The sequence below is a fragment of the Struthio camelus genome, chromosome 7 (assembly GCF_040807025.1).
Source record: "Struthio camelus isolate bStrCam1 chromosome 7, bStrCam1.hap1, whole genome shotgun sequence".
Classification (NCBI taxonomy): domain Eukaryota; kingdom Metazoa; phylum Chordata; class Aves; order Struthioniformes; family Struthionidae; genus Struthio; species Struthio camelus.
Genome location: NC_090948.1, coordinates 4007540 through 4032333, shown reverse-complemented (window position 1 = coordinate 4032333; position 24794 = coordinate 4007540). Strand labels below are relative to the sequence as shown.

General features: G+C 38.8%; 1 protein-coding gene across 1 annotated transcript in view; it reads left to right on the top strand.

Moving 5' to 3' along the window:
• The window catches only part of EDRF1 (erythroid differentiation regulatory factor 1), a 39809-nt gene extending 15090 nt beyond the window's left edge, over window positions 1–24719 (top strand). The window contains exons 13-25 of the mRNA XM_068951455.1: window positions 2240–2503; window positions 4023–4094; window positions 4215–4365; window positions 6519–6707; window positions 7765–7965; window positions 8343–8561; window positions 9417–9640; window positions 11228–11386; window positions 11657–11806; window positions 12403–12556; window positions 12824–12939; window positions 13888–14051; window positions 16718–24719. Coding sequence (XP_068807556.1) covers window positions 2240–2503; window positions 4023–4094; window positions 4215–4365; window positions 6519–6707; window positions 7765–7965; window positions 8343–8561; window positions 9417–9640; window positions 11228–11386; window positions 11657–11806; window positions 12403–12556; window positions 12824–12939; window positions 13888–14051; window positions 16718–16889 — 2235 coding nt within the window. The 3' untranslated portion in view covers window positions 16890–24719. The remainder of the gene's footprint in view (window positions 1–2239; window positions 2504–4022; window positions 4095–4214; window positions 4366–6518; window positions 6708–7764; window positions 7966–8342; window positions 8562–9416; window positions 9641–11227; window positions 11387–11656; window positions 11807–12402; window positions 12557–12823; window positions 12940–13887; window positions 14052–16717) is intronic.
• The last annotated feature ends 75 nt before the right edge of the window (window positions 24720–24794 follow it).

Here is a 24794-nt window from a genome sequence, read left to right as displayed (position 1 = left end):
TCCTTCTAGGGCCCTACCCCAGGAGATTCCCCTAAGTAGGTCCCTGAAGAGGCCAAAGTCAGCTCTCCTGAAGTCCAGCGTTGCAATCCTACTCATTGTCCTGCTCCCTCCTCGCAGGATCCTGAACTCCACCATCTCATGGTCACTGCAGCCAAGGCTGCCCCCAACCTTCACCTCTCCAACTAGACCTTCTTTGTTTGTTAGTACAAGGTCTAGCATTGCACCTCTCCTCGTTGGCGTCTCCACCACCTGAGTCAAGAAATTATCATCAATGCTTTGCAGGAACCTCTTTGACTGTTTGTGCCTAGCTGTGCTGTCTTGCCAACAGATGTCAGGGTGGTTGAAGTCTCCCATGAGAACCAGGGCCTGTGATCGTGAGGCTACTTCCAGCTGTCGGTAGAAGGCCTTATCGACGACTTCCTCCTGGTCAGGTGGCCTGTAGTAGACCCCCTCCACAGTATCACCCATGTTACCCTGCCCTTTAATCCTTACCCATAGGCTCTCAACTTGCTCTTCATCCACCCCGAGGCAGAGCTCCAGACATTCTAGTTGCTCCCTCACATAAAGAGCAACTCCACCACCTCGCCTTCCTGGCCTGTCTTTCCTAAAAAGCACATAGCCATCCATGACAGCATCCCAGTCATGTGAACTATCCCACCATGTCTCTGTCACTGCAATGAGATCATGGCCCTGCGACCGCACACAGATCTCTAACTCTTCCTGCTTATTCCCCATGCTGCGTGCATTGGTATACAGGCATTTCAGAGAGCCAGTCAAGCACGCAGGCTTCCCAGGAGAGGTGCAAGAGCATCCTCCATAGCCACGTTGCATGCTGTCTCCCCTGGCTGTATGCACCCGCTGGAGGCATCCTGACTTGAGCGGTGTTTTACTGACTCCCCTGCCACTATACCACTCCCCTTCCCCCATCTTGCCTAGTTTAAAGCCCTCCGTACCAGGCTGGCCAATCTGTTGGCAAAGACACGCGTGCCCCGCTTGGTAAGGTGGATCCCATCGCTCCCCATCAGCTGTTGATCTTCAAACAGGGTCCCACGGTCATAGAAACCAAAGCCCTGTTGCCAACACCAGCGGCGCAGCCAGCTGTTAACTTGGAAAACTCGTCTACTCCTCCTCCTGTCCTTCCCCCTCACAGGCAAGATTGAGGAGAAAACAACCTGGGCTCCCAGACCCTTCACCACCCTTCCCAGAGCTCTGAAGTCCTGTTTGAGATCCTGTTTGAAATCTTAAATAGTACTGTGGATGTTGCTGCTGCTACAGAATAGCTTTTAATTGTCCTATCTAATATCTTATCATTCATCAAAGTATTTTGAATCTCTGAAAATGCATAATATTAAAGTACACAGATCAGTAAAATTAAGAATTTAAGAAGTCTGAAGCAGGAAGAAATGAAACGCAGACCCCCCAGAATGCTCAGCCCTGGCAGAACATAGTGTCCGTTACTTCCCTATTTTCCTCTGTACAACGGCACTCCAGGGAAAAATGTATCTCCTAAGCTTAGACTAAGAAAATGCTGCAGTTATTGTTGTCTTATTTTTAATGGCAGATGTTACCTGTCTTGCCTGGACAGGGAGAAAGTGGAGAAGGTGGAAGCTTTTCTGGAAGGCAGCACAACTGCAGTTTGGGGAAAATCTGTAAAACTCAAAAGAGGCTGATAAATAAGGAATAGGTCAGGAAGAAGCTTAAATGAAGTCAATAAGGGTGAAGAGCTGCCCTTACTTCAAAAAACTTAAAAAATAAAAATAAAAAAATAAGAAAAATTGGGGTGTGCATCTTGGGACAGGTGGCCTATATTCCCTGATTTGCACCTATGTGCCCTCATTTGCAAAATAAGAGCTGAAGACCCTGAAAGGTCTTCTGGAGTGTCTGAATAGGCAGAAGGCCCAAAGAGGCAGGTTGTGCTGTAGACTTCGGAGTGTTTGCCTTTCATTTTCATCTTTGGGGGGGGGGGGGGTGAAAAAGGATGTGAACAGGTCTAACCATAGGGGATGCGTGCACACAAATTCTTGACAGTATACTGTTGCCAGTGACTTTTTTTTCTTTTCTTAACTTTGTTAAGAATTCATCACTTGAGCAGAAATCAATGTGTATCCATAGACTGTATTTACAGGTTATCAAATAACTTATTGTCTTAGGATAGGGAGCAAACAATACAGGCAAATAGGTATTACTGATGTTGTCCCTCAAAAGAAAAGTTTAACTTTTTTCTTTTTTCTTTAAAAAGATTATTGCTTCAGCAAACTACATGTTATCAGAACTTTTTCAGCTGGATGAACCTAAAAAAGAAGATGGTACAGACTTCCCTATAAATGGTAATTCTGATGAAAGTTATAGTGAAGAAGAAGAAGAAGAAATGCCAGATAGTGATGAAAATGGTTCTTACAGTAACAGTTCTGATCCACCAGATGACAATAAAGCAGTGGCTATAATCAAATCGGTAGGAGAGTTATCAGTACCAGAAAAATACAAGTCCGTTCATCGAATACGAGTAAGTAAAGTTGTGGATTTGGAGGGGATGGAGGGGATTGCTTTTCAAAGCTTCAATTGAGTAGCACAGCTTATGCTATCAAAATTCAGTTATGTTATTATTTTGTTTTAGTCTTTCATATGTTTGTATCGGGTTAATTGAAGTCTGAAGGACAGGGAGCTCTTCATGAGCAGTTCATAAAACTTCAGCTCTTTGAATTTTACAGTGTGGGAGATTTATACTTGCACTTGTGGTTTTTATGGCATGATTCTGCATAGCTATCTACAGGAATATAATTCCTGTAATAGCAATAGAGAAAGGATTATTGATCGTGGCCATGTTTAAAAGCTGTAGATTGCCAAAGATTGTAGGAATACCCAGGTTGTTGGTGGGTTTTTTGTTGTTTTTTGTTAGTAACGTTAGTTTGTTGACACATTGCTTCTTTCAAATCCACAGACTTAGTCTTTGATTTCCCTCTCTGATTTGCCTGTCCGACATTAGCTGGTCAAAATTCAGCAGTTCAATTTAAAAGACAGTTTGGTGGTAGTTAACTTTCAAAAATGGTGACATTTTACTTGCTTTGGCCACGTGTGTGTTTTTTAAGGAGACAGCTTGGAGTGTAACGACAGTACTCCTGAAACTGTCATTAAAAGCGTGCCTCATATACGGATAAACAGAATTATGATGCTCCTACCTTCAAAGCACCTTCTGTTCATTATTATTATAATAACGAAACAGAGCAAGATGAGAAACTGGGAAGATCAATGATGAAACTCAGTTGCACTTTGCTTTCCTTATGTTTTACTTGTCATTATCTATGTTGATGAAGAATGATTGATTGTGAAATGAAAAGACTCTCATTAGTCAAAAATTACACTTTTTTTTGCTATTCTTTGTACTGAGTAACAAAGAACAAGACTTCCTAGATTTGTTTTTAACTCTTTTTGCTATCTTAATCTTTAACACTTCAGGGTCCATCAGCTGGAAAATGCATCAACCTCTACAGGTGCAGGACCGCTACGTTTTCGCCTTTCTTCTTTCCACTCTCTGCTGTCCCTCCCCTCCCCCCCCCCCCCCCACCTCCCAAAGAAAACAAACACAAAAGCAAAAAAAAATTTCCCAACCACTGAGCCATTCAGTGGTGATGAAGGGGCTATTTTGATATATAGATGGATGAAAAAATTTCTATATAATATTGAATCCGCTTATTTTTCCTGGCCTGCCTTGTAGACCATCTTTGGTTGCTTTTGCAATTACTATTATGGAGTAGAAACTGCTGTTCTCCTTTGCTTTGTATTTTGAATTACCATGAAAGACTAAGCAGAAATGTTCAAGTGAATAGTACCATGATGACCAAGTGTATGAATTGCTCACTGAGTTACGGGGAAAAAATTGCTATGGATCTTCTCAGTGTAGAATTCAAATGTTTTATTAATGGCTCTTACTGCAAACTCATATTTGTTTCTTCTAGCTGGTTATATTGAAATTCCGTATTTTGAACTTTATTTTTTCTCTGTTTCCCCCTCCCACCCCTATCAAGCCTAGTTGTGCATTTCCTGTCTGCCACGGCACTGAAGAACGTTGTAGACTAGTGCTCAGTTATGTCCTGGAGGTAAGTTTATTGTCAACTTCCTATTGATACTTCCCCTTGCTTAAAGTACCTAGTTCTTTGTGTTCTGTGTTTGCTAAATATTGCTTTCAAGGTGAATTCAAGTCCTTTTCCTTTCTACAGGGCTTGAAATCTGTTGACAGTAGCATTAAAAAAGAAGGTGACCTTCCTGCAGCTGACCCCAGCACCCCAATCCCATTGAAATATGAAGATGAATCCACCAGTGGTGGTCCTGAGTGTCTGGAAAAACAGATGGCCTTATTTTTAGACAAAAGTAAGTTGTATTGTTGTGCAAATAAGACCTTCTCAGTGCTACAGCAAACTGCTGCTACTTTATTTTAATTGTCAAAATGATAAACTCAGCTCACGAATTACACTGCCCATGGAAAAAGCAAAAATCATACAGCATGCAAGCAAAACTGAAGAACAGTCTATTCCTTTTTAAATATGAAAAGAATAGCACAGTTGGAATATTTTTGCGTATCAAAGACCCTTTTATTAGCAAATGCATAATGTTACTGCGTCTTATTTAGATGGGGCTTGTAATGACTTCTGTAATGGTTTAATATTTTGAGTTTTGATAGATTTGGTGTGTGGTTCCCTGAAGTTGTGGGGGGATTGTTGTTTTTATTGGTTTGTTTTTAAGCAGTCTTCATTCTTTTTTTTTTGTCATTTGACAGTTTTTCTGAAAACTTTTCCTCTCTGACAGTTTGTTCCGAATCCAGCAATCCAGCTGTGAGCATGATGTAGGAAGTTGGTTGTATGAAATGTTAACTAGGATCTTATTTTTGTTTCCTGCTGTCCTTCCAGAACTGTAGAACTACAAGGAAAAGAGTGATGTTTTGTCTAAGTTTAAATACTCAAACTCCAGAAGTTTCAGACTATAGTGATTATCTATTTTGTCTTACTCTGGAACCCTGTAAGGGAGGTTTGGGAAACAGAATCCTTTTCTGATCCTGAAAGTAATAGAGTTCTCTGCAGAGTGGTAAGCCCTGTAAGGATAATAAAAAGATTTTTTTTTTTTTTCAAAACAAACGTTTTGATATTTCCAGATATTTCCAGAATTCCTCATTCTTCCCTTTCTTCTTCACCTTTGAAAAAAATCACTAAATAATAAACAAATTTGCTTTTGAGTTGGTCATTTAAGTGTTCTCAGGTTTCTCTTCCAGTTTTATGGTTGTCATTTGAATGCCAATGACCTGGAGATGTACAAATACCTTAGGGATGTACGAATACCTTAGGGTTCTTTATTTCAGGTCTGTGTCTGTCGGATTTAACAACTCCATCAGAAAGCTGCATTGTGTTGAAGTGGTGTAAATTCTGCATAGCACTGTTAGTGGGGGCTGTGTGACTAACTTTTGCTGAAATCTACTGAGAAACTTTATTGAGGTCAAGCTCAGCAAGAGTAGCGTGCTGACTTCAGCTTTACTGGAGCCAGGCTCTGTCTTCACAACTTGGAACTGATGACACATTTCAGCTGCATGCCAGCTGGCAAATACAATGTGCACATACTAACTTTTTCTATTTAGAAACAAATATTTCCTGGGGAATGTGGGGAGCAAAATGTTTTGTGCAAGATCTGTGCAATATTGACTTGATTTTTAGTTCTGTTCTGAAGTTTTTCCCTGAAGTGGCCATACAGTACTGCTTTGGGTCATAAAGATTGAATTCAACCTAGAAGAAAAATAAATGAAAGATAAGGGAGAGACTTCTGCTTTTCCAGTGTGGCGACATTGTTTGTTTGCTTTTTGGGGGCGTGTGTGGGGGGAGGTGTTAAGTACTGAATTTCTAATCTTAAAAGGAACTTCTGGTCTTTGATTTTGAGACTTCTAAGCTTAAAGTCAGCAGCGTGTTCTTTCTGATACCATAACCACTCCAGCATCAAAGAAGCAACCACCTCCATCTTATGCTGAAGATGCCTTAAGACCAGTATGAGAAAGACAGACATTGGTCCTTCTTGTAGGAGGGACTAGGCTATCCATTCCCTCTGTGGTGAAGATGGTCTCAGGTTGAGCAAGCCTCCACTGATGGGTTCTGTATCAACAGAACCCGAATATATGTTAGTTTTGCTGTTAACTAAATCAATATTTGTTTATGGCTTTATCTCGTTCTCTTCTACTGCCACGTAACAGAATAGCCTTGGCCATTGCATCACTGTTTCAAAAGCTATTCAGACGATGAGAGGTTAGCCTCATTGACACTGTTTGCGCTCACTTTATTCAAATATCCTGCTATCAGGTGAAGCGTATGGGAAAAGATCCAAGTGTTGCAGATGAAAAATGTAGCAGCAGGCAAGCTGGCGTACTCTACTTGTGCAGAGCTACAACAGCAATTTGAAAACTACCTATAAACCAATGAAGTTGGGTCAGACCTCTAGCGCATGCTATGGAAAGGAGACTTATTGATGGGGTTTTGTTTGTGTTCTAGTGGGCTCATTTCCAAAGGGTAAGCATTCCAGTCTGTCAGGAATGATTCCTGGATCATGGCAGTATAAAATGAAACTTCAGCTCATTTTGAAGTCATCAAGGGCTTATTATGTTCTATCTGATGCTGCTATGAGTCTGCAGAAATATGGGAGAGCATTACGATACATCAAACTAGCTTTGCAGTGCCATGGTAAGTTACCAGGATGTATTTGTCCTCTGTGGGGTTTTGTGTATATATACCCTTCATAATGTCAAATACTACTGTTATGTGTGGTTTGTCCTAGTGGCTTGCAGTGACAAGTCCAACAACTGTATATTCAGTTAAACTAAGTGTCTAATTCATTTTTCAGGAGGAGAGCCTCTAGGAAGAGTAAGTCTCTAGGAACAGTAAATCTCTTGTCCCCATGTGGTAGAAAGGTACTTCCATTTTGACAGGCAGAGTGAAGAATTTAGAGCTCAGATCTGGTACTTCAGAGCACTAGAGCTGGGAGAGGTCAGTCCCAATGTGAGGTCATCTGTGTCCTAGTAATCTGTGTTCTCAGCACTATCCCTGCAAACACATGGTTTTCCCTCTGGGAATGCCTGGTATTTCTCATTTCGTGTAAACATGTTCTGACTTTCAGAAATACTAAATTTGTTCACCAGCTTAATTGGATACTCCTGTAAAATGAAAAGCATCTCCAAGTATTACTGAGGAAATCTAAAGAAGTGAAATCAGGCTATTTTATATATTATTATGAGACTAAATAACTAGAAAATGCCCTTAGCTTAGTGCTACTGTCTTGCTCCCATATTTGCAGGGGTTTTTGGGGGGTGGGGGGAGGCTTGTAAAAGCAAGAACTCTCTTCACTTTAACTCACAAAGCATTTTTTCAGTTTAGACCGTACCTTTTAGGAATTCATTTTTCAGGCCATATCTGACTTCAGTTAATCTGTAGAAATTCAGTTGTTTTCAGTGTTTCTAGAATCAAATCTGAGATCTGGATTTGACCTATTTATTTCAAATGTATCAGATTCACTGCTCACCCTGAACAAAATAGCTACTCTTTTGAAACTGTTAGCTGTGTAGAGCAAGTGATTTTTTTTTTTAATAGTTATGTTTAGAAATAAATGTCTCAGTCTTTATATAGAGAATAAATGTGGCAAGTAACAAAGAACTAGTCATATTCTCAGCCTGTGTCGAATCTTTTGAAGCTTAATGCTTTTTCTCTCCCCTCCCTCACCTATGGGATTTATTGTTTCTGATAGATACCTACTGTTGCCTCTGTGCCAGCATGCTTCCTGAAGTATTAGTATTTCTTTGTCAGTGTTTAACCCTCTGTGGAGATACCCAGTTAATGCTTGCCCAAAATGCAAATAATAGAGCAGCATATCTTGAAGAATATAACTACCAGACAAAAGAAGATCAGGAGATATTACACAGTCTTCACAGAGAATCCAGCTGCCAAGGTACGATACTGCTGATGTAAGATCAGACAGTCCTGATTCATTTGTATGATGGACATAAGTAATTTCATTATTTCCTCAAAACCATGCACCGATATCATTTATGGAGGAGGGCTTGTTATGCTTCAGCTCCATTGTCTTTAGAGAAAGCTTATTGTGCCTGTAAGGAGCTCTTGAAAATATTGTATGACATACCTGAAATTGTAAAATGACTACCTAAGTGATTACTATTTTTAATGGGTAAATTCTGTCTATCTGGAGGAATTGGGGGAACTTTCTGGTGTAGGTCATCTTATTAGGCGTTTTCCTCTAGTCTTTTGTAGACTGATGCTGTTCTGGAAATACTTTTTTGATGTGCGGGTTTGCATTTTATTTTCTAGTGTTTGCATGGGCTACTGACTTGTCTACAGACTTGGAGTGCCAACTTTCAGTCAGCTGTAAATGTTATGAGGCAGCCTATGAAATATTACTTTTCAGTAATTTAAAAAATCAAAATCCGGAGCAGCACATACAGGTACTAAAGAGAATGGGCAATATCAGGAATGAAATTGGGGTGTTCTACATGAACCAGGCTGCTGCAGTGCAGACTGAGAGAGCGGGCAAGTATTCTTTTTTTTTTGATTCTTTTTTGTGAAGTGTGAAATATCCTCAAAAATACAAAGGGAGCATTAAAACAGCTCTGTTCATATAAGGCAGAGCGTGTTGCACTCTTGGTTTCAGTGAGGTCAGTGTGGGTTTCTTGTTTTTTTGGGTTGTTTGTTTTGTAGGTAAATCCTCAGTGATTTTGTTCTTGACTGAAATGAAGGCTACTTAAGTTCCCTTTTCTGTAGGGAAAATACTTTTCCTTGGAAAACTAGAAATGAAGCTTCGTCTAGAAGCACTAGTTATATGAACTAAAGCAAATTAAGTGCCCGTGGGAGACATCATCGTACACAGCTTGGGTCTCTCAAATACCTGCGTTATTCTGTGACCTTTGTCCAATTAATACTTGAAGAATTTTGAGTTACTTTGTGCAATTTTTTTTGTCATCTCTGTATTTTGCCAAAATACAATTTAGCTGATGTCAAATCCTTAATACTAACTTTCTGTAAAAGTCGCTATTGTTTCATATTGTAGTTCTATAAACTTGTAATACCCTAAATATTACTGTGAAATAGCTTTGAATTGTCTTTCATCCTGTTATCTCCGCTCTTTTTTTTTTTTTGCATCACAATTCTTTTGAAATTATAGTATGTGTAATAGTGTGGTTTTGGTACTAATTTTCATATTTGTTTGTCAAAAAGCCACAAATTAAGTGATGAGGAATTTGTAATTATTTTCTGTGGTTTGGGTCTACAAAATTCCCATACGTTCTGAAAGGTCACTTATAGAAACTTATGAGAAAAATAGTAGAAATGCTTGTTCAGGATCGCTTAAGAATTTTGAGTGAAATGAGGCTTGTATTTTGTTCCTAGTGAGTAAAAACGTATCGACAGCAGAACAGCAACTCTGGAAGAAAAGTTTCTCTTGTTTTGAAAAAGGAATTCAAAACTTTGAGTCAATTGATGATGCAACCAATGCTGCTCTTCTACTGTGCAACACAGGAAGACTAATGCGAATTTGTGCTCAAGCCCACTGTGCAGCTGAAGGTGACTTCAAAAGAGAGTTTTCCCCAGAAGAGGCCCTTTATTATAATAAGGTAACTTAAAATTATTTTAAGAATACCCTAGTACGCCCTTTATTGTATAATTTTTGTAAATATCCTCGGGTCCTTTAAATAATGATAAATTGCAAACGCCTCCACTGCAAAATCATCTAAATATAGCAACTGCAAAATTATAGGAGGTTCCAAAAGTGCTGACTTCATATTAATTAAAACACAGAGGAAAGTATCAGTCTGCTGGAAATCTTACCTTTGTCCCTGTAAGAATTAAGAGCAAATTAGTACTAAAGACTTCTGTCCCAAAATAAAAGGGATGGTCTCACGTGTTTAGTATGTAAGGCAAATATCTGTAAGCCACTATTTTTTTTATTGAACATGAAAACCAAGTGATCAAAGGCAAATGTGTGTTTTCAAAGTAATTTTACTTTATTGTAAAGACAAGTCATAATTAATAACTTGTGATATCTTTCTTCCCCCTCCCCCATTTTTCTAATACTAACTAAATAGGCTTGAAGCTTAGCTGAAAAAATAACTATTTAGCTTTTTAAATATAAATACTTCATTTTAAAGCTGCAATTTGCTATGTTGCACTGCTGATCTGAGCACTTACAGGTTTTATTGTTTTGTAGCATGTAATCATTCAGAAAACATGAGAACTCTTTTCCTTGGTCTTACGATGTGCCCATGACCTAAAATCAGATAAATTAACAAAGAAAACCTATTTAAAATGCCACTGAATACCTTTAACTGGTCCTCGATGGCTTAGTATCATAGTGAGGAGAGAGCAAAAATTAGCGTACCTGGAAAAGAGAATTGGTAATAATAATTTAAAGTTGGTTCTTCCTTAGGAAAATATTAGCACTTAGGATATTTTATTTGCTTGTCCAGTAACTACCTACAATTACTTTATTTTAATTAGGCAAATTGGACTTTGCAAAATACATACAAAGATCCTGAGATATGGCAGTGGTAGAACTTTGGCTTTGCTCTTTAAAATAGTGGGGGAGGAAGGGTGCTTCAATGAAGCCCTGAAGCAAAAGATCTACCTGCATGCTCTTGTTCCCTTTCTTTTCCACTTTATTGTATGCACAGAGTTAGCTGCTGCATTGTTTCCTTTGTAAGTTAAGTTAAGACTTAATTTGCTGAAATGTTAATTAGGAATCTTTTGTCCCATCCTGGTTTTCCAGCACTCTCCTGCGCTTTGATCTCCCAAAGTTCACGGCATGCTTACGGAGCTGTTTTAGAGATGGGCTGATGACTGATAAGACTTTTGTTCAGATAGCTACACCTCATGAGTGCAGAGGGAAACTATTTTTGGTTTCACAAATGCAAGTTTTTCATGGTTTCGAAGATTAAGAAGATTCTGTTCATGCTGTTGTTTAGGCTTGATTCCATCCCTCTGAGTGCTGTGGTTTTTCAGGTCCTGTATTGTGTTTTGCAGCTGGTAAACACAGAAGATTGAAACATGTGGCTATGATTAACCTTATGAATGGGTATAAGGAAAATACTGAAAGGGGCTCAAATATGATTTGAATTCTTTCGTTAAGAAAGAGTAAAGGGGAGTGGTTTTCTAGTGGATATAAATATAGGCAGTAACTGTATTTGTTATTTTATAATCTATAGGCTATTGACTACTATCTGAAGGCATTAAGATCTCTAGGTAAGAGAGAGATGCATCCAGCTGTTTGGGATTCTGTAAACTGGGAGCTTTCTACGACATATTTTACTATGGCAACTCTACAGCAGGATTATGCTCCGTTATCTAGAAAGGCCCAGGAACAGGTAATAGAGGATTTGTGACAACTGATAAAAAGCTTCATCAATTTTGCTTGCAGCTTAGTTTTTTATGTTTTGGTTCATGATGTTGGGCTAACTTTTAAGCCTGTATTGGATAAAAAAATTGTTGGGAGTAGTTCTTGCAAACTATAACATGTCTAGTCATGTACGTATTTTGTCTTTTAAGTAAGAGCTAAAGATTAAACCCTTATGCTTTCACATAGTGGTGTTCTTGTTTCAAAGTAATCACACTACATCATTTTGTTTCCCTTGTAGATAGAAAAGGAAGTTAGTGAAGCCATGATGAAATCTTTGAAATATTGTGATGTTGATACAGTGTCTCCACGACAGCCTCTCTGTCAATACCGGGCTGCAACCATCCACCACAGGCTTGCTTCAATGTATCATAGTTGCCTGAGAAACCAGGTATTTGTACAAACTTTTGTTTGAGGCTTTTTGAAGGTGTATCCTTGAAAGGTGTGGTCTGTGTGGAAATTGGTATTTATCCTTCTATCTATAGCTGTGATATATTTAAATGATTTATTTGCAAATCATTGTAAAGCACACAGTTACTTGGGAGAGCAGACTGTCGTTTGCAAAACATAGTGAGCCTTTGGATTCCATGTCTTCTAGGCACTTCCACGCTCCCCTAATGGAAGTGGTTGATGAAAAATATTCTCCTAAGGTTTTATTTTGCTTCTATGCTACTCTTCTCATACTTCTGCTCGCTTTCTAGCAGCAGGCTGATTGCATATGATTGATGAAAAACTTAGAAAGCAACATGCAACCATGCACTGATTTTTTTTAATTGTTCTTTATGATTAGCTTGTGGAAAATATAGTAACTTTGACAGTCTAGTGACATATTCTAGAAATGTACAGATGTTTAGATGAACCATTTTCGAATGAGCTGGGGAGCGATTATTGGTACTTCAGGTTCTCTATAATTAGGTTTATTTGTTTTAATGATTCTCATGAACATATAAATTGTCTAGAGACTTATGTACCCTACTTTGAATGCAGGTTGGTGATGAACATTTGAGGAAACAACATCGTGTCCTTGCTGATCTTCATTATAGTAAAGCAGTAAGACTCTTCCAGCTCTTAAAGGATGCACCCTGTGAGTTCCTTCGTGTGCAACTGGAAAGAGTGGCATTCGCAGAATTTCAAATGGCGAGTAAGTCTAACTTGATCTTTCTACAACAGTTGTCCAAAATATCAAAAAACTGCTTTATTCTGTTTTGATATTCTATTTATGAAGTCGGGAATAGTCTGCTTCTCCAAAATGCAGTTGTCTTCCAAAGAGAGGAAAGATGCTTTTATCTTATGGGTTTTCAATTGATTGGAACAGTACAGACCTTTTCTCATGAGAACTCTTAATCTTTGGATGGAAGAAAATGTGCTGGAATGTAAGCTATTCATTTTCTTGAAATTTTTTTTTAAGGTCAGAACAGCAATGCTGGGAAATTAAAGACTTTATTTGGCGCCCTGGATATAATGGTGAAAACTAAGTGTGCGTTTCAGCTCATCAGAAAAGAGCTTGCAGCAGAGTGTGAACAGGTAAATGAAAGATAAGTGATCTGATTATCTACTCCCTTATCTTGTGCATTCACGTAAAACTGGTCAATTGGGAAGTAAGATGTTGCGTGGTTATTTTTCAGTAAAGCTAGATGCTAAACAGTATGAACTGGGTTTGGACCTGCTGCAGTAAATGGAACTGGATTAAAAAAAATACTTTAGAACTTACCTTTCTTTGAGTTTGTGTTAAAGGTTCTGTCTCTTCATGCCATACTGTGGTGGCTGGACAGGTGATGGAGCTAGAAGTGTGCATCCAGCATTTCTTGATATGCTGGATGCAGAGGGGTGTGTGTGTGTTTTTTGTTTGGTTTTTTTTAGTGTAATCTTAGGAACAGAATGCAAAACACTTTACTAAAGTTGACAACATTTTATAGGGGTACTGTTTGAACTTCTGAATTGCCCTGTGCTGCAGAGATTGACTGAAACATGTTTATATATGGAGATGTGCTGACTCTTTTTGATTACGTTGGGTTATATAGAACTGTATATTATCTCTTAAAAGTCCATTTAAAGAACTTAGATTCACATACAACATAAATGGGAATTCTCCACATATAGTATATTTAATATTAAAATACTAAAATGTGGAGGGTTATCAGTAGTCAGTGTTAACAGGTGCTTGATGTCGAAATAAATAATTACCCACTCTACTTACTGGCGCATGTTCATCTGTTATCTATTTGAGTCCATGTTTTCCTCACTAAAGCCTAACATCATGGTCTATAGAGCACAGGCAGCTGGCATAACTTCTAAACAGTGTGGGATATAATGCTAATTACTGAAGCCCCTTAAATAGGGCGCCATAATTATGATATTGGTACTACTCTTCTAAAGAGTAAGACAAAGAGCAAATGCGGTATTCCAGCTTAATTGAAACAGCTTTTGATGATGGAGTTGAGTGAAATGATTTTTTTTTTTTTTTCCTTTTAGCTGAGCAAGGATAAAAGTAATGCTGAGAATACAACAGCTAATGATTCCTCCACTGGCCTTAACCAAGAGGAAGTATTGAAACTGCTTAGTATTTTTGAGTCCAGAATGTCATTCCTTCTCCTACAGTCTGTTAAATTGTTAACTTCAGCAAAAAAGAAAATTGGGTAGGTTGAACCTTGATATACATTGGGAAAAAATGTGTTGTTCAGATATAATTCTTGTACATCTGCAAAGTATGTACTTGGGCATAATGCAAGGAAATGTGATGTTTACTTCACTTAAATTCTTTTCTGGAACTGACTCTCCTGTGTGTAGGAAGAGCTGAGATGTGCTTTGATCATCCAAAGTCTAAATGTTTTATGTGTGATTTTTGTGTATAATTGAGGGAATGACCCAAGAAGCCTATTTACTGTGTATGACTAGACAGCTTTTTTAATCTGTCCTTTCCTGATAGGAGTCCAGGACTAAGCAGAGACAAAAAAATCATACTGACTGTATTCAAGTAGGAAAATAATAATTTCCCTAATAATAATAGTTGTCTGAAATGTACATGTGCATTTTTCCTTAATTTTGCTGATGTTGGTCTTTATCTGTGACAGAGCAAGTTAGAATTGGTAGGGGGGAGAAACTCCTGCATACTACTGATCTTCTGATATACCTTGATGATAAAAGATACCAGTGACAACATATTTTAGCATGAAAAGTACTGCAGAATAAATGTAGGAATGTCACTAGCGCTAAGAATAGAGAAGAACGTGCATGGAGAAAATACTCATACAAAGCATTTGCCAGTGCCTAGTGGAATGTAATGAAGAAATCTTCTGTCTTGCTGCTGCGGGTTCAGAGCAAACACGGCTTCTCTTTTTTGTGTTGGCCTTCAAGTGTTGTGATTAGTCATGGTAATGTGATTCCTTACACCAGTATCGCTTCTGTCAGGTAGATCTGAATGTGTGTGTTGTACTGTCTGGATCCCAAAAGTGACCTTTTATTCTCTCGGTAGCCAATATGTTTGACTATAGAAGCTACAGCAACATGCTATTGCTGATGCTATGCAAAGCATGTAACTGTGAAATTAATTCATTGTTCTGCACAGTAAGTTGCAGTGGTGTTTTGTTTTGTGTTTTTTCTTTTCTTAAGCAGTGGTTTAAGTGCACTGTTGGGTGCATTCAGCTTTAAAGAAAAGCTTCCACAAGGTGGCAATCTGAATGTGTGAAATGCAGAGGATTAGGGAAGTATAATTCATTTCTAACCAAGTAGATGTCCCTAATAATTGAGTAGTACTAGCAATTGTTTCAGTTCTATTGTCTCATAAGCTGGGTATATATTGTATACAAAATCTTTGGGGTTTTTTGTTTTTTAAACATATTTTGCCATCATAATCTCTCTTGAATGGGGTTTTACAATGAAGATTTCCTACATAGGGAACGTGTTTCAGTTTTAATATGAATACTATGAAATAGGATTGTTGCTGTAACATATTAACTTTTTTAACATAAAGGTGGTTTGAGGCTAAGCTTAAGTCTACTTTTTGTTTAACCTTTCTAATATTTCCTGTGCATGTCTTGTTTACATTGCCTCAGTTCTGCTTTGTGGAAGGAGAAAATAATGTCTGCCTTCCGCTTTAATAACGGGCAGGCTGAAAAGGGAGGAAATTAGAACTTGCAAATGCTATTTCAGGGTCTCAGATGCACTTTGGCAGAGAGCAGAGGAACACATAACCAATATTCAGTAGTGAAACTTGCATATTAGCAATAAAACTGGATGAAATCACAGTTTTACCTTCTAAAAGTTAAACACATGAGCGTAACTGAATTTGACTATGTAAATCAGAGGAAAGCAGTAATTGAAAGTAATACTTAACTATGGGGATTCTTGTAATTTATCCTGGAAATAACTTTGCATTTCACTGGCTCTTTATTGACTACCTGTTCTGTGTAATAAACCTGTCTCTGATTTCTGCCAAGCATTATGAATTTAACTGCTTCATGGTTTCTCAGTGATTTCTGAAGCATTTACAATTAAACTGACTGCTGCTTACACACAAACTCTTTATTTACGATACCAATGGTAGCACTCTTCCCCCCCCCCCCCCCCCCCAAGTTTAGGGCCGCTTAATTGTTAGGATTTTTTGGGTGGCAAGAGGGGAGGGTGACCACATTGACATAATAAGCCAAGCACTTCTGTGGTAAGTGATTTACAGTGACTTTTGTCAAATGAGAAAAAATTGTTGAGGACCTCAAGTGCAGACTTAAGTAGCAAAAGAGAAGTTCTTTTGCATATAGGTATTGTGCACAGAAAAATCTCTCCTCTGGAAACAGTTTACAGAAGGCCAAATGGTGGGCTTCAGACTTGAACAGGAAGGTGATGCCTGTCGTAGTTTAGAGGGCAGAATTAATGGCAGGTACTGGTGCACGCGCAAATAAAACCTTCTGATTCTCCCTCTGGCATCTCATGGATGTTCAGGTATCTGTTTGCATTAGGTATGATCAAGATAGACGCTGATTTAGACGAAAGTATGGAGAATTGGTATTGAGACATTGACTGGAGGGGTTAGGATGTGATTTGGGATTAGGAGTTAATTATATGGACAGACCGGAGCTGAGGAAAAATTGGAACTCATTCCTTCTGCAGTATGAACAGCGACTCTGACTACAATGCTGTAAAATGGTAGGCAGTAGGAACTAAGGAAGTAACAGACCCAGAAATCAAAACGCCACCCGTGTCGTTTCAGAGAAAGAGTGATCAATGCTATTGTTGAATAATCGCTTTGATAGTTTGCAGAATAAAACGTGGTGGTACAGTTTAATAGCTCTATCTCTATTTTGTTTAGGGGCATTAATGAAGAAGAAGTAGTTCTTAAAACAAACAAGCAAGTTTACTCCCTGCTGTTGCGTGCAACTGCCAACAAAAGCATGACTCTGCTGGAACGAACAGAGGTAATCTTAAGTTTACTGGATCAACTGACTCAAAATAGTGAAGCCAGCAATGTAGGAATTCAGTGACTTTAAAATGCTGCAAAACAGCAGAAACAGTGCCTTGCTATGCATGGGATCAGTGGTTTGTTCCCCCACCCCCCCCACCCCATGTGATATTTAAACTTACTGCAGGGGAGAACTTACTACATTGTTACACTCTACATCTGGGAAAGAACAGGAATTGCTTCTTATTCTGTGATAGCTCTGTAATAGTTTGGTTACTAGCGTTTCTTCATTTGAAATGCTGAACTGGGGTTCCGGATGCAAACTTTTTTTGGAGAAATTCTCAATTTTCTCTTAAAGGTAATGGGCTTTTTTTGCAGTGATAAAAATGTTCTGCATAAAAATGTAATCTCACAGTTGCTCTGGTTTGATATTTAATGAAAATACTTTGTAAGCAAAGCTTTATTGGAACACTTTAGCCAATAATGTGAACTGAAGTAGTACAAGAAAATTCCTCTTGAATATGTGGACACACTTCTTCTACCGTTACTATCCTGCACAAAAGTACGTGCCTTTCTAGCTTTGATGCAAGACTCTTGTGAATATTAGCCATCACTGGGATTTCCTTTACACCAGAAAGTGAATGGTTTTAGCTTTGTTTGTTTGAATTGATCAAGAATAGTGTTATCTTTTTCAGACTTGAAACTGTGAATAAATGAGAGCATATTTTTAATAAATTTTTATTTATTAAATATAAGCCCATGTATTAGTCTGTGGTTTTTATTGGTTGTGACCCTTATGCTCTCATCAGAGAAGCAAACTGCTCAACGGAATTAAAACCTTTTAAACAGTAGCGAGAGCCTCATTCCTTAACGTAGTGCATGAAAAAAATCTGTAAAAATCAGGCTTAACAAATGAGTTCAGTCTTATCTTGCCATGTAAGGACTCTGCTTATTGGAAATATGTATGCTTAAAGATCAGATTTTCACAAAATGTAACATCTGATGTCTTAATGTTGTTCTAAAAATAACTGATTCACTATTGTACAATGATCTCATAATATACACTGTATATTTGGGTGACTAGATAACCTGTTACTAATATTCCTAAATCAAAACAAGACTGGAAGCTCAGTTTTATAATTTTATGACATAAAAGCTTTAAATAAATGTTAAACAGTAGAGTGCTTAAAGTATATTGCACTGCTACAGTACAGTTGCAGGTTGTCATGAGTATTAGCCTGTGCCTCCCGTAGCTGCTGTTTGCTCAGAAACAATTTTTTAAAATCTTGTTCCTTTGTAGTTCTGCTTTGGAAGGCCCTGAAGTGAATGGAACATTTACCACTTGTTTTGCGAATTCCCTACAAAACCTGTGGAATGCAGATTTACCTGTTACAAAATTTCATTCTTCTTAGCAAAACTGCATTGTACAGGCCATGCATAGTATTTAGTGCCGTTCCATCTGCTGCTTTCAAACTATCAGTTGCTCTGCTTTGCAACTCTGTTTTGGGGAGGCTCTTTGAATCCTACCAAGGAAGTAGGAAACTCATGTTCAGGAAAAGGTATGAATGTTCTTATTCTGCTATCAGGCTGGCTTTGATACTCTCTGCAACTATGTTATAATTAACAACCTGAATGTGTTTATCTGTCCTGAACACAGATGTGCAGATTAAGACTGGCTGTTAAATTTTAGAGGACTTGGTGTCTTCTGAACTCAGAATGTAATGGGTTATGAATGTCTCTTCTGGCATGCATTTTAATCACACAAATTAACATTTTAAGTACTCCTATGATACTGCAACACAAACTGCCTCCAGTTTTCATGCTTGAGAAAGCATTAGCTCTCCTATGTGGAGTAGGAACACTAGTACCATTTCACGTCTGTGGTTTTGAGGAAAGCTGTTGCTTTCTCCTCTGCTAGTTCAGATTTGACTCTTTTTTTAATCCTTTTTTTAATGATTCACTCTTTACCACAGGTACCTTAGAACAGACAAACGCACCTCTCTACTCCTGTTTCTTTTATTTTAAGTTATACACAGACTGAACCATTACGTAACGTGCCTCATTTTTCATTTCCCTCAACTGTAGCTTACAGTGCCTGTTCTGAGGTTATCTTCAGGCATTTTCAACTGTGACTGAAGTCCAGTTTTTCCTTTTTGTTTTTCTCCTTGAATTTAGAGGAGAAATATACATACGCATTTTTATACATATATACACACTTAGAAAACCCATCTAAATTAGACCTCTTTAACTAAAAAGAGGCCGAGGGAGAAAACTTTCTTGCTTTAGTTTCTGACTTGAATTGCCAACTTTGAAACGCGTGCTCTGCTCAGTCTCTGGGCATGTGGGAGATGGTGAAATGCTTAGAGCCTGTTTTCCCTCTTACTGAAGACCCTTTTAAGTATTTGGCAGGTGTGTTTTCAAGATCAATGCTTTGACACTCGAGATGTCTAGTTTTTTTTCCCTAAACTAGTAGATAAACTACTGTTTGCTTCAGAGCCTCAAATCATGAGTCAGCCCACCTGCCTCTCATATCAAAATACCCTGACTTCTGGAAAGAAGGTTAGATTTTTTTTACTTACAGCTGAGTTGGTTAAATACTTTTTTTTAAAGCATATATATATGCACACATAAAGGTATTGTTATATCTTGAAAATTCCTTTTACCTGTTAGGATTTTAAACTGAACATCAAACTCTGTTTTGATCATGCTTATGAAGCCACAGTCAGAACTGCTAAGGAGAAAACCCCTAACAGACTGCTTTGATGCTTTCTCTGGGATTCAGGCAGATGGTAGAAAGGTCCTCCCCAGATGGGTAAAGCAAAAGGAAAATGTACCTCTCCTTTTGCAAAAGAAAAATGCACCTCTTTTTCCCCTCTCAAACTGATTTCTTATGTGGTCCAGTTCCATTTTTACCCTGACAAGAAACAACTAGTTCTTATTTCATTAAATACAGTGAGAGCCTGGGGCTAAAACCAGGAGCGATTGATGCTGGTTACTTAGGAGCAGTCTAACACAGCTCATTTGCTGTTGAACTGTGGCTGGAGTAGGCTCCCTCCCATAACTGCGTGTAGACTGGTGTTTCCAAAGTGTGCTTTAGCTGCCCTTGTGGCAGCAAAGGAAATGTAAGCTGGGTTTAAGAATTACAATGGGAACTGCCTGTTTCTTATGTGATGAAAACTCAGTTGCTATTCATTAATACAAGAAGCTTGTGATTAACTTGAACACCAGAAAAGCTCTTATGCTAAGCTGTTTTGGAATGAGACAGTACTCTTCCACCCTCAACCCCTTCCCCCTGCCCCCAATCTTATGGATCCATCCTGTCTGGTCCTATGGATTTGTGTGGTTTGAGATTTCTCGAGATATCCTTCATTCAGTCCTCTTCCTTTACTGGTAGTTCCTCTCCTCCTTGAACCCTCTTTCTACACAGAGTCCTCGAAGACGTTATTAGTGACGTCAAGGCAAATAAGACATCTCAGCCTCATTATGGCACTGCCGTCATTAAATCAATCACTGTGTTCAGCAGCGCTCCTGTGTCTTCCTCCTTTGTTCTTTATTGCAAACTTAGCAGCGGGAGCTTCTCTTGTGGCCCTTGATGCCCTTTGCTAGTGTCAATGCTAGCTGAGCTTTGGTTTACTCAACAAATCCCTGCGTGTCCCAGCAGTGTTTCTGTACCCTGTCCTCGCTTCCACCCTGTCTACTGCCTTTTGGCATTGGAGCTCAGTCCTGAGGTCTGCTTAGCCAAGCTGGTGTTTTTTTTGACAAAAGTCGCTGTTTATAAAGACCTACCAATTCTCTTAAGTAACCTCCTCCTTCAGAGCTGCCTCCTGTAAATGAGAGAAGAAGGTAATGGGAAATGCATTTGGTATCTTAGGGAAAACAGAAAGTGTGGTCCCTTTCCCCCTTTTTTTCCTCCAATAAATGACTTTTTTTTTTCTGCAAATAAAAAGTATAGCTCCTTTTAGGTGATACATTTAACTGGCATTTAAAGAGGAGATGTGTGTGTGTGCATACTTATATATAGATAACTAAGCAAGACTACTGGAGATCACTAACAGTGTTTTTCTAAGTACTCGTTTAAGTATTTAAGCTGCTTATTTTAAGGAGGCAATTCTTAACTGCCCTGCTAGAAGATATGGAATGCAGCTTTTTGTAGTGGGCATGTTCTTTTATCGCAGAAACCCAGTTTGTGCAAATCTCCAGCCTGGCAATTTGAGTGTGCTTTTTGCAAGTGCCCTTTAGATCCAACTTGAGAACAAGCCTCATCTTTTTGGTGCAACGCAAAGTACAAATGCACCTGAAAAAATTAAATGCATCTTGTGAAAGGATGAAAGATAACAGGCTTACTGTGTATCTGTTCTATGTGACTTCTGATTTTGAGTGAATGATTTGAAAGGTTGGGGGTGGGGGAGGCAGACCCCAGCAGTTTAGCTTTCTGTGTTTTTTCCTTCCTTCTCTGTTGGGGCTGAATATATGCAATACCACATACACTTTCCTGGCTGTTGGTGAGGTCAGAGATAAAAAATTGCACAGTAGGTTTCTGAAGTAAGATGACTAGAAGCACTAGGCTTGAAATGAGTATCATCAGGAAATCTAGCAATGGTGAGAGACAGAAAAAATATGTTCATGATAAAATTTTGCCTTTAGAGCAAAGGAATTGAGAGGTAACTAGGCAAGACTACTGGAGATCAGTATCAGTGTCTTTCTAATCGCTATAGCAAATCTAAGTGGGAAGGTGAGACAACAATCCTTTAAGTCTGCTCAGCCATTAGTAGTGGCATGTGATGGAGAAATTGCTGAGGTTGTAACTGAGATGGCCAAGAGCATGAACTCAAGGGTGGAAGTCAGTCATGCGTTTGGCTGCCACTGACAGTCATTGATCTTGGTGAATCATTACCCCTGGTGCAAGTAATGCTGCCATGCTCTTTGACAAATGTTTTGAGCATGACTTGTTGGACTTTAAAGTACAGTTAAAAAATCTGATGAAAGGAAGAGACTTTATGGTAAGCAGCCACTTTTATATGGAGCAAGGCTTGCTCTCTGCAAAATTTTGCAAATGAGATTGTTTCCTGTTTTGTAATCAGGGCCAGATCTTGGTAGTTCCTCTTAGCAGAAGGAGGGATGGACTCTTGTACAGTCTTTGATGCTCCAAGAGTCTCAGGCACTCCAGACCTTTTTGGGGAGATTGCTGGAGGCAAAGTCTAAGTCTTTAGACTCTGCAGAGTTTAACTGCTCTTCTGCTGGCCAGCTGCTGCGAGGCAGGGGAGCAGCCCAGGGGCAGCGAAGCCTAGCAGTGCTCTGGGCCTTCACAGCCCAGACCACGGCAAGAAGTTTCTGCTTAGATGCAGAGAAGAGGGAACTGACCTGAGTCTCCTGGTCCAACTCTGACACTAGATTCCTGATGGTGAGGGGAAAATTTTAGCTTGAAAACCCATTTATGATGTCTGATTTAGCAGGCTATCTTAAGATCAGTGCATACACCACTAGAGTTTTCACTTCAATAGGGAAAATCTAAAAGGTTTGTTCCAAAGAAAAGTGTAAGACTAGAACATATCTGTGGTCCTCCTGGGACTGAAATAGGCGCTTAAATGGGCTTTTAACAAGAAGAGATTTTTGTCTGCCTGAGTGCATTTTACAAGTATTGCATTGCACAGATCCATGCTGAAGGCAGTGCTGTATCCAGAGAAAACTGGTATACAAGCAGCAATTTAGGAAGAGGCGTGGAAAGGGAGCAGGGAGATTGTTATGCAGTTTGAAAAAATACTGGAATGTAAAATGAGCACTGTAAAAAGGAGTCAAAAGAAAATGCCCTTTACACCTTCCCCCGTCCTGTTGATTTTAGAAGTAGCTACTAATATACTACAGAAGCTACAGAAGTACTAATGTACTTCTGTAGAGTCTTAATATTTGGCATGTAGCTGTCAGCTAATTTAAGACCCTCAGCGTAAGCCCTGAGAACCAAGAACTCTTATTGTAATAACAGTCTGTTAGTGTGATTTTAGGGGGGGGAAAGTTGTGTAAGCTCGTCTTGCTTTCTTGTAACTAAATGGAAGTAATGTTTTACAGTGCTTCACTGAGTCATGTAGAATAGATCAGGTCTGTAATCCATTCAATAGCTTATTAGTAAAAGTCTTAAACCCTGTCTAGTTCAGGAATGCTAGTGCAGTTGGATAAGAGGCCTCCTCTAGAGTATGCCAATGGCAGGTCTTAGCTGTTAAAACAGAAAACCAAAAAAAAAAGCCTATTGTAGGGAATATAGTGCAGGTCTTCTAAGAGGAAAAAGATGACTTCCTCACCCCCAACTGGGGGAGAACTCAGTGGCAGCTTAGGTCCTGGAATGGTTGTTTCACCCGTGGAAAGGTTCCTTGGATGAAACCAAGCAAGGCCTGGACCTACATAAGCGATGTGTCTGGAACTGGGTAAGAAACTATTCCATCAGCTGCAGTTCTACTCCCTTTTCTCTTTTTACTGAAATACATTATTATACATAGAGTACCAAGCAATATAGTTGATGTGGTCTGCTAATTGACAAACTGTGAGTATGTCTGAATTACAGGTTCAGACATAATGTCAACGGAGTCCCAGCAGCTATTCGTATGGCCCCCTTATTCCATAGCAAATGCCAGGGAGACCTGACTTAGGTTTCACTTCTTTTATTGTAGGGCACATCCTTTGAGTTAGCTTGTATTTGCCACAGGTCAAGAATGTGCACACTTGCTGTTTTGGCAGAGGTAAGGCAACCTGCTTTGCTGCCAGAGCCCTCAGTCTCATTTTTGTATTGTTATATGAAATGCACCAAGTATCTGTTACTCAGAAATAATAACAACTGATAAGTTTCTGCTGGAAAAAAGTGTAGAAATGGGCCTAAGCCTGAGACAAATAATTAGATGTAACATACACTAGCAAAAAATTTGCCATATATCTTTAAAACATGTCCCTGTTAAGGATGAACTATCCTAGTAAAAGGATTTTCTGGTAATATAATGGTTTCTGTTTGTTTTTGTTGATACACTTTTTTTCTGTTTGCATACTTAAATAGCGCAAGGGAGCACAAGTAAATATGAATGGCTTCTGTTTCCAGTTCTTGCTCTCTTTTCCCCTTGGCCCACTCTCCCCTTCTTCCCCTGCCCCCAGGAACGAGCTTTCACAAATCTTCTCCAAGCTGTCACGTATTTCAGAATCTAGAGATACGAGTGGTACTTCAGGGGACTTGAAGACATTTCCAAATCCTCAATCTGCTGTGGATTTATTTTTGAAAGAGATGAACGGTATTGCATATTCTATACTACCCAGTTGAATCTGAATGTTAAACAGCTTGACTTACTGCAATCGTCTTAAAAACCAAGTGGGAGAGAAGGTCAACAATTGCTTCCTAATTATTCTCTTCCTGCTCTCCTTGGGGGCATGTCTTGAGACTCCTGCAGCTACATCCAGTTACCATAGTAATTTTAGTGTCTTACAGTTTTTTTTTTTTTAATGATAAAAAAAAAAAACCACTGTGTAGCGTTATTTTTCAGAGCAATTTTAGGACTGTTCCTTGTAAGGCATTTCAGTACACCAGAGAGGGGGAGGGCAGGGAGGGAGCAAATCTGCCAGCCCCTAGTATACTCCTGAAATTCTGTTTCTGAACTGCTCTGTAAAGCAAAATGGTAGTGTTATTGTGCCCCGTCTGGCTGACAAATCCACGTACATAATTTCAAATTACTTCAGTTTATATTAACATAATTCGGTTCAGATTAACTCTTATTCTAGGTATGGAGGTTCTCAACTAATTGGAAATTCAAGTCATATTCTTGGAATTAAACTAATAGAAACTTAGAATAACAGAGAAATCCTCATTTGCTCTAGGAACCTCAGCACTATACTAACGACATGAATGAGTTTCATGAAGATTATAATTGAGTATATTATGATTTAAATCTTCTATGAACTTCTTAGCATTAGCTGAAGGTAGCATTAGTGCTAAATTGGATTACTTTTTCTCCTTTCA